The 10,748-nt window shown below is 32.0% G+C and overlaps 1 protein-coding gene across 2 annotated transcripts; it reads right to left on the bottom strand.

Moving 5' to 3' along the window:
- Positions 1-387: 387 nt before the first annotated feature.
- On the bottom strand, positions 388-9,391 carry LOC128234324 (uncharacterized). 2 transcript variants are annotated; one of them, XM_052948497.1, is made up of 10 exons: positions 9,261-9,391; positions 8,435-8,746; positions 7,970-8,302; positions 7,569-7,871; positions 4,231-4,545; positions 3,654-3,941; positions 3,056-3,349; positions 2,394-2,510; positions 1,874-1,953; positions 388-1,155 (listed from the first exon to the last, which is right to left on the bottom strand). In XM_052948497.1, exons 1-10 carry the CDS (start codon positions 9,337-9,339, stop codon positions 883-885), a joined length of 2,394 nt encoding a protein of 797 aa, XP_052804457.1. In that variant the 5' UTR covers positions 9,340-9,391; the 3' UTR covers positions 388-882. The 2 variants fall into 2 exon arrangements, with proteins under 2 accessions (XP_052804457.1, XP_052804458.1); XM_052948498.1 differs by having other exon boundaries at positions 950-1,151.
- Positions 9,392-10,748: the final 1,357 nt, after the last annotated feature.

Here is a 10,748-nt window from a genome sequence, read left to right as displayed (position 1 = left end):
ATATTGTATGTTCACGATCTAAGGGTGATGTTGTCAGATTTTTGGAATAGACATACTTTAATTATTAGTTGTAACGTACTTATTATGTATATTATGTTATATTATTATGTAACTATACATCCCGGGCTGGAGAAATGCGGATTAAGGGTTAATACTTTTAGAAAATTCTAGCTGATCCAATTTCTGGGTTTGAGTACTAATGAGAAAGGTTAATATTTATATGAAAAACTACGGAAACACGCTCAGTAGCCAAGTACACCCCGTTTAATGGCACAGGGTAAACGCCAAAGACACATAACACAACTACAAAAAACACAAACAAGAAACATGGAAGAACAGCACGAGACTCCACAAAAAACAAAGTGCATACATACTATACAAAACTTATTTGAAGTTTTTTTTAATTCGAATGAAATCATGTTTTTTTCTTGAAAATACAATCACACTATGATAAAATACGAGTATTGAAACAGAGATTGTGCAATTTCACACTGTTTAAGTCCATACAAAAATACTTGCCAAGGTATTTTGTCACGAGTTTGCTTTTCTAACATTCAAGCTATATACAATTTGCTGCAGTTGAACTAAACATGCAAGTCGTTTAACGACAACTACCACCACAAAAGTAAAAGAAAATTTTAACATTACAATTCAAGTAATTCTGATACAAACAATTAACATAGAATACACACACGTCGATAGATAGTATGCCTTACTGTTCATATATAAGGCAGTTCGGGTTGTTATCTTACTGCAGTTATCCGATCATGCCAAACTGTATGTAATGTCTAATATGTTTTCTTACAGTATACACTGTAACAATTATTCAACCTGTTGGAGTCAATTGTTGTATTTCAAAAGAAAAATAAATTTCATTTAGTTTCAATGTAACTCATAAACCACATGTAAGTAGCCTTCACCTCCTTCTGAGTCTGTTTTCAGCCTTAAACTTCCTAGATTGTTTATCTCTGAGTAGTCATGTGTACTCTCAGTCGTGTGTGTACCTGTCGAGATTGTTTCGCTTATAATATCATACGTGCTACTATTTACACTCTGGCATTTATCATCTGTCGTCAAATTAGTTTCAGCCTGTACTATTGACAAGTTGTTTTCGTCAACCTCATCATATATTCCTGGGGACGTCTTTTCGTCTAACTGCAACAACAAACCAAGTATCAACGTGTATATGCACAAACTATTGCGCTGTTCCAGTACTGAACATATAATGTAAGGTACACGTATTATGCGGTCTATGAGAAAGCCATTAAATTCCTTCGAAGGCATTATAATTATTTATTTAAACCTTTTACTCAAGTATTCGAAAATGATTAAATGAAACAATTATATTCAATGAAAAATGAAGTGAAACTAATATATTTATTATATATGTATGTCTATCACTCAATGGCTCCTCTAACATTGGCAGTAAAGCTAAGTCTATCACTCAATAACTCCTTTTACATTAAAAGTAACTGTAAGTCTATCATTCAATGACTCCTCATACATTGACAGTTAAGGAAAGTCTATCATTCAATGACTGCTCTTACATTGACAGTAGCGGTACGTCTATCACTCAATGACTCCTCTTACATTGACAGTAGCGGTACGTCTATCACTCAATGACTCCTCTTACATTGACAGTTATGGTAAGCCTTACACCCAATGACTCCTCTTACATTTACCGTTACGGTATATTACTCAATAACTTCCAATCACACTATGCCTCCTCTGACTTTGGCAGTAACGACTTCAATAAAACAGATTTGCTCACTAAAAGGAGGTAAGTTTGAATGCAATAAAGAACTTTCCTTGCCACTCAATTTAACTATATCCATTAAAAACATTACAAATATTTGAAGCTCAGATACCATACCTCAGTATGCCTGTATAAAGAAGGCAATGCACTGCCTTGGTACATATTTCGAACTTGATGTGTATATAAATTCTCGTACACTGCAAATATAGAGTATTTAAAGTTAAACATACTATTTTTTGTTCCGCAACTAATATAACATAGGAGGTGTGAACATTTCGAGAGGTGGGTACATATATCCATATTCAACCCTAACATTATTGTCATTCAGTATATTTTTTCGGATAAAAAATTAAAATGTTTCTATTGAAATTGTTAACTTTGTTTTGTTAAAGCTAGTTCTTTACCCGCTCATTAAAAAGATCACATGTTCAGTCCACGGATGGACCTCATCGTCGGGGCCTTCCGATTTGACTTAGAGCAAACTTTACTTAGCTTGATGTGATATTGTTAAGCTCCGACAGAAAAATTTCAACTAAATCAATTCACCTTAACAAACGAAATTAAAATGGTAGTTTTACTCCTTATTTAAAATCTAAAAGGAAAACAATTTTTATGAAGAATTAGGAACACGTTTTACCCCGTTTCAAGCGTTTACGACAACAGCACACAATCAGGACAAAACTTCCTAAAGTGACAACAGCAATAACAGAAACTACTATCCATAAAAAACTTCCTTTTCCACTTTGTCTCGTTTCTGTAATGCAAATTATTTAAAAGCATTTACAATATTGACTTTAATATTTGTTTAGAGAATAAACAGGTCCCTTTCCCGGATCAATTTATAGCTAAAGCGCCAAACTTCAAAACTTGCTGTGCCAACTATCCAAACAATTTGTCTGCATCATACAAATTATTTAAAACAACAACAACGTTACCAAAAATGAAAATTAGTGGAGGAATATTTAAAAGAAAAAATAGTAATTATATTTTGGGTGGCATTAGGTGGCAATCTGTTCATAATTCGTTTATTACACAACATAATAAATACATTATTTTATACATGTTTTTGTGTTGTACAGAGCTTTGAAATAAGCAATGTTTGAACAAAAATGGACTAAAGCAATATGTGAATTCAATTGCAAACGTAAAACGGGGGTGAATAGTTCCAGGTTCCAAAATGTTTGTGTCTATGTAAAGCATCGATAATAAGACTGAGTGGTAATCGTTTTATGTTTAGAAAACAGAATGGTTCATGAAGTGAATCTAAGTCACTAATTATATTTTAACAAGGTTGTTTACCTCTCTCATCCTTACGTTCCTGAATTGTAACAATTATAGATCCTCTGTCACTGCCATGTTCATTCTTTGCAATGCAAAAATACTCCTGTTCAACGTCAGATGTAGTAATTTCATAAATACATGTTGATGTATTTGAACACAACTTTGTTTTTGCAGATATTGAATGAGACGATTTTGCGGTCGTCCAAGAGATGTTTCCAATAGGATAGGCATTTGCAGCACATGTGAGCACTGTGTAGGTTGTTGGTGGTACTGGTAATACTGGGGTTGAATTGATAACAACTGTCGGCTTTTCTGTAAAGATTATGCTGTGGATGTTTTAAATATGCATTATTGTCACTTCATCAAAACGGTTGTAATAACCGTTTCCATGGGAGGGGTGTACACAAACCAATATTATCGAACGACACATTCTCAGTATCTAAAATTTGAAATTCTTTTAGGTTCATTTTTTAATAATTAATATTCACGCTGTGTCCCAAAAAACTATGTGTTAACTTTGAATAAGAGAATACGGCACGATATAAGAACTCTAAATGTGATGAAATGTGACCAAAATAACTATTAACATAGTGATATTATATCTGCTGTCACTTACTTGAGAATATGACAGTTGTTGAGTTCGAAAGAGTATTCTGGAAATATTGACATTCAGTACTACATCTTATTCGTTTCCCAAAATCTTCATGCGTAACGTTGAAACTAATCCTTGACACTGTGGTGTGATTGAAGGTATGCGTTTGCAGTTGGGTGTACTTAAAATGTTCAATAGTTGATTCCCATTTAATATTGCATGCTGGATATGAGAATATCGATCTACAACTGGCATTTACGTATTTCGATAGTGTGCCATGGCCAACAACAAGAATGAGACGTGATGGGGGAACTGAAAAACAACAGTAACAAAACCAAGAATCATTACATAAGTATCTATCAAAATAACAACAACTGTTCTACATTTTAATAAATTTGAATTAATGTACATGCAAACATGAACAATAAATACATTTTGAAAGACAGCTTTTCAACTTCATCCATAAATTAAAATAATCGGTTTCGGTTTGATTGAACTGCGTATTGACTGGTGTTCTATTGTTTCTGTAACATACGATAACTTAGTTTAAATTTCATTAAGCTTTATGAATGCTGGATATATATGTCATTTTCATACTTACATTTATAAACTATGTTTACATTGTTCGACACTGTCTCATGGTATAATCCATTCACCTCCGGCAGCTGTTGACAGGACATGTTCTTGTTTCCCCACTTCTTCTTAAACGTATGCAGTTTGGATACAGATTTGTATAATCCGGTTAAGTCGTCAAACGTTGTTGATACATTTGTTTTGGTATCAATTTTAGTATCGTCGACAAGAAATCTCAGCAATGGTTGCGGCCTTGCGCTCGATGAAGTGCAAGTAATATCCACAGTTTCTCCCGCCAATAGTACTTCATTCGCCGACAAATGCGGAGGACCAGTTGGTCTGACTTGATAACAGCAATTTGTAAAAGAAATATAATTAAGAAATAAGGAAAACATAATCAATAAGATAAAATTGTAAAATGGCTCAGATATCCAGTTATATCCACAGTTTCTCCCTCCAACAGTACTCGCCGACAAAGGCGGAACACAATTAGTCTGATTTGATTACAGCAATTTGTAAAAGAAGTATAATTAAGCATTAAGGAAAATATATGAATACGAAACAATAGAACAATGGTTCTGATCAAAAGTATAAAGCTAGAGATTGGCCTTGTGTTAACATTTTGAAATGCTGTCAGTTAATGAACAATGAAAATGATCATCGCCATGACAATGACACTGCCTTTCATTTCATTTCAAATGCTAATTTTGTGTTTACCTAATGCTTTGTATTTGAGTCTTTCATTTGTGCCATATGACTCAGGTTCGGTTGATCTCGAAAGATTTTTATGTTTTCGTTATAGAAGCTGTTTTTAAAGCGAAAAGTTGTATAAAAAAACAAAGTGAAATTTAAATACATCAGCCTAATTAAGGCTGAATGTAAGGACTCTGATGTAATCCCAAATAACAGGTCACGCACATTTCTTGATAATACATGATATCCTAAGAAAATAGTGTACATGTAAATGTAGTGCAAAATGTGTTTTAGTAAATCTAAAAAAGATATGTTTTATAAAGTTTAAGATTCATGTTGAAACTTATTAATCATATTAATTATTTGTTGTTATATAGCACTTAAAATGTTATAAAGTTCATGAATTGTTAGTTTGCCATCTATTGAAGAACATATTAAGAAATTTGTTTATCTCAAAAATATTAACTTTGATCTAAAAAAATAAAGGTATGACTATTTTAATGGTTATTCAATACTTCACTATCAATAAATCACCCAATATTACTAAAGTGTTACCAATCAGCACATATGATTGTAAAGTGCCACGTGTTTTGACAATATCCTTAAGAAACTGCCTCTTTTTTAATGATATATGTTTAAAAGCTATAATCACTATATTCTTGATCCCGCAAACACGTTTTCTAGAGTTCCAGACATTCAACGGAATCCTCATATTTTGATAATGTCATCACATTGTAACATATCAAATGCAATTTTCAAACGTTGTTTACTAAGATTATACAGTTATACATGGATCAAGGAATACAACACAAATCTGTACTTATTGCAATATTAAAAGCATAAACTGCAAAGAAAGTTCGCAAAAGTTACGGTTTTGAAAAGAAATAGTGTATCATGTATAGTTATGAACTTGAACATGTTTAATTTCACTGTACTGTATCATAGACGGATTTATCAACCAATTTACTACTATTACAAGCAAATGTATTTGTATATGCATTACCCTAGTTATTAATAAGTTGTTGTTTGGGAAATGTTGACACACTTTATTTTTATATTGTATTTATAATATCTCGCAATACTGTAGTTCCACGGGCTACAGTTATAAATGGTAAATATCAGTAACACATGGTAGTAACTATGGTGTTCCACTAATATTCATGATGGTATAAATGTTAATTATTGAATAAAATCTGTATTCAATGGTATTTTACTTTTGGGACAGTCGAGCTTATGTACGGATACATTTTAAGTTATAAAAGAAACCCACACAAGTGCTTTTATTAAGATTGCCAAATTTACCAAAAGGGACGCGATTGAACATATTCTTTGATTTTGATTTTTCAAAACATTTTATTCGATTTTGCTATATACAAATGCAATTTAATATAATCAATTTATATTAATTCAAATAACGAAGTTGAAATTGTGTTTAGGAATTGTAATAGCAAATCAGCAAAATCCAAAATTATACTGTAAGCTTTTATATAAACTTACCTAGCTATTTTGTTTAGACACCGGTGTATAGATGTATATGACTATGTAAGGTGTTTTGAATCGAAAGTATTGCGTCCCCACCCCGTTATATTAACACAAATAATCCACAAATTATGTGTTTTCATTTAATACAAATGTATACTTTATGATTAATTTATTGTAATGGGATAATAATGTAAGTTTTATAAAAGACATCTAAAAAGAAATAATGAGGATTTTTTTTAACTGTTCAGGTTATTCTTATTTTTTTAAAGTGACCCTATGATTAAAGTCTATACATACACATGTATAAAAAATATAATTTTGGGTGATAAACTTTTTACTACCTACTAAACAATGCATTTTGGGGAAAAATTAATTACTAATTAACCGATCGTAACCGTGTTTTTACCAGCTGTACAGAATGAATGATTGGTGAGGGATAAAACATTTACTGTGATCTACTATCGTCTCATCAGGTATAAATACCGTATTTTATGTACCTTAATTTCAGAACAAACTCAGTATCCTTCATGAGAACCATTGTTTTTTACATGAATTCATCTTTTTTGGTATATTAAAACATTTGTATCAAATGTGGCAACTCTTATTAGGGAGTTAGAGTGCATCTTTAAGAGTTTGTAGTTTTGAACGATTTACAGAAAATGTAATTAGATAAAACAATATAAAATAAACGCGTTCAATTGTGGACGTTTATTTATGATATTAAAGGGTTAAAAACTATATAATTCGTGTTAAATTGTTTGCATTTATGATACGTACTCTTTAACAGAAAAATGTTAAGATGAACAATTTACTTAATTAAAAGCAGCTTAGACAAAGTTAAATAAGTTCTTTAAGCGTATTCTTGTTTAAGTTGATGTATATATAAGAAAGTAATGCATTTTAAGAACCAATTGTTATTATAATTTCATTTGTTGAGATTTTTAATTCAGCAATACCGTGCTTATATTGTTTGAACACTCTGGTCAGATTTGAACTAAGCTAAGGATGAAATATTTAGCCATTCTAGAGATATACAGAGCCTTGACACATATTGTATTAAAGCAAAACAATGTCATTCCCATAAGAGACATGTTATTGGTTAAGGACCTATAAATCATGTTTTCGATCTGTTTTAAAGTCAAAATAAGCTTAATCTCTTCATTTTGAAAATAAAAAATACAAATGATTTACCGACTACAAATATTGAAGCTTCCATTGACATGTTCCTGTGCTTTCCAAAGACAGTACAAATAACATTCAATTGATGAAACGCACTTGCTGGTTCGTCATATGACTTTAAACCAAATCGATTCCGTGAAAGTTTGTTTGAAGCATACTGATTTCGTCCTATTTTAAATGCTACATTGGTGGCGTTATACTCTTCATCCGTTTCATCCGTTTCGCAGAACACTCTTGCAAGTGTTTCTTCTGTCTTTAAAATGATGCACTCTCTGCATGTAGAAATTGTGGCTAAAGGACCAATTATCGGCTTACCTAAAAATATCATCAACACACTAGCCATCACATGTTTAAAACAGCAATCAAATGTTCAGCACAAATTCAATATTTAATTTTGAATAAAGCAAACTAACCTATAATTGACAAATGGATACTATTAGAGTACTTTCCGGAAATTCCATTTAGACACTGAATCAAATACTGTCCACTGTCATTTTTCTTTACGTTAAACAAAGTAAATATAAACTCGTGTCCCTCCTGGTCAAGCTTTGAAACACCTTTTTCTTGTTCAATGGACGTATGGTTCTCAATATTGCCAATGATAAGTTTTACAGAAAACTTGCTTGAATTTTTCTCCTTTGCAACTAATGGTGACGAAAAATATCCAAGACTTAAATTGTCTCCCGCAAAATACGGTCCCTCCGATAAAAAGTACAGTTCTCCACAGCCGTTTGCATTTGTGTAATCTGGAAAGATGCGCAGTATAATATGAGATAAGCCCTTATGTTTAAAGATAATAATGTTATATTCTACAATTTACCAACATTAAAGACAAAATTGAACATTCTAGAATTGAAAACAACTAAACTCAAACTTACCTTTTAAATTCAATTCGAGTGATGCTGATTTTGTTTTATTTCCAACTGATGTGTATACAATGGTACGATTAAAACTCAAATCTACGTCAGCTATGGTAAGTAAGGTAGAGTTTCCCTTACGCTGAACACTCGTATCATCCTCTTCAATTGCTTTTGCACTTGGCCACTGCGATTTTATAACGTACCACCTGACATCGCCTATTGAAGTCGATTTAGACGGTGTGAATTCAAACGTCACACTTCTCCCAACAAACGTTGGCTGTAACAAACTTAGCATTCCGACATCGTTTTCAACAGTGATTGCAGGAGTTCCTCAAATAAGACAAAGTATATAATATTCAATCTTTTATTATAACATCTACATACGCTAGTACTTCATGAGCACATTGTCATAATTTGTCATTGTCATGATTGGAGAGTGATTATTAATAAGACAGAAATTAGGATAAACAAAATTTCATATGGTCATCTAAATAGTGTCAGCAGTGTTTGGAGGAGGACGAAGAGTGGTCGAGAACCACCACCATCACAAAAATCACAATTATTAATTGAAATAACGTATACTGATAGATCTGAAACTACAGAGAAACGTCCGGTGGATTATCTTTAACAAATTCGTGTCTACAAGCGTATGGTTAAGTCATTAAACACTACCCGACAGCTAGACAACTTCCCAAAAGAACAGATTACTCATAACATTTGTTATCTCTTCATTTTGGTAAGATATATTTTTTTCGCAAGTTTTGAACATAAAAAAATAATTACATTAAAGTATACGGCACAATTTCAAAGAAAAAATGTAAGTTTTATCAAAATATACACTTACCCAATCCCTCACAATAGTGTGGTATTAACACAAAGAGTACCCATAACGCCATACTTAAACACGTGGTGAAAGTTAACATTAAAATCCCTGTTGGGGTTTTAGGATTTCCCTTGTCATTGTATCATTGCAAATAAAGCCATCGTTAAGAACGTTCGATATCCACATGTATCAAAGATCGTTAATAAAGTTTAGACGCCTTCCGGTCGACACATATAAGGAAGATAATTCTAAAATGATATTCATGAAGAAACTTGTGGTTTCAGAAACGATGGTTTCTTTACAATGAATACAAAGGACAATGATCAACAAGGGGTTACAGGAAACAAAGCCTTATTGAAACATATTGCCAATATTAATAATACATCTTGGTTTCAGTTTCAGGAATAACATGGCAATCGAATAAAAGAAACGCTTACTAAAACAATTACAAATGTATCCAACTGAACAATAATAATAAGAACGTTAACAAAGGAGAATTATCCCCAAAATACTCATCATGGTTCTAATATCTCCAGACCAGAGCCTATAAATCCTATAAAGCGAACTATAGGTGAGGTCATATTTATCCTTCAACATGTAGGAGGAGATATTAGCCAATGAAGTGACAAATGATATGCTGCCGTCGAGGTCAACAAGAGCTATTTGGCCCGCAATATGTTTCACGTAAATGATTTTTGGTGCATTGTAAACGGTGTTGAAAATATAAAACAGCAATGGCGAGTAAAGTCAAGTGCACGTATTGTAAGTTGAAATTTTAAAATCCATGCACAACAAATGAAATTATTTAATATAAAAAATACAATCTTCATACATTATGTGTTCCAGTAATGAGTTTTGCTTACGAATAGAAGGATGGTCAAGAACAGACTGACATTTATCAAATCATAAGACTGCAATAATCACTCTGTTTATGTCGGAATCCAAATAAATTTTAACGGAAACAACCATGGATGAAAGCAAACTAGTTACCTATGCGGTGTTGTTTTTTTCATGTGAAAAACAATCAAGTAGGGCTAGAAATTTAAAATGATACTAAATTTACTTACTCGTTATCTGTGAGCGACGTCTAATATTACAGCACATGTTTACTTCAAGATTTTTTCGATGTTGAACGGAAATTTGAGTAAATATAATAATATACAGACCCACATGAAATGGGTTTCCATTATATAACTCGAAGTTAATCAAAATCCAAACTCGAGTATTCGGAGAATAACGAATAAGTTAAAAACATATTTAACGAGTAATTGTAATGAAATATGATTCCTGATCTTATTCTGGAAAATAAAATCAAAATAAGTAGATTCCAGTTGATACGAAAAGCTTTATTTGTCGATTTGACAATCAGTAGTTTTTTTACTGACAAGGCTTAAATGCATATCTTAAGTAAAGTTCCGAACATAACGTGCTGAACCACCGAAAAAAGTACGAAATGGTTATTTAAAAATTAAGTATATATTGAATAAAACGACATAAATGAAATGGAAA

This window comes from Mya arenaria, chromosome 5, assembly GCF_026914265.1.
Source record: "Mya arenaria isolate MELC-2E11 chromosome 5, ASM2691426v1".
NCBI lineage: Eukaryota > Metazoa > Mollusca > Bivalvia > Myida > Myidae > Mya > Mya arenaria.
The sequence above is the reverse complement of the archived record's forward strand: the minus strand, read 5'-3'. Positions and strand labels throughout refer to the sequence as shown.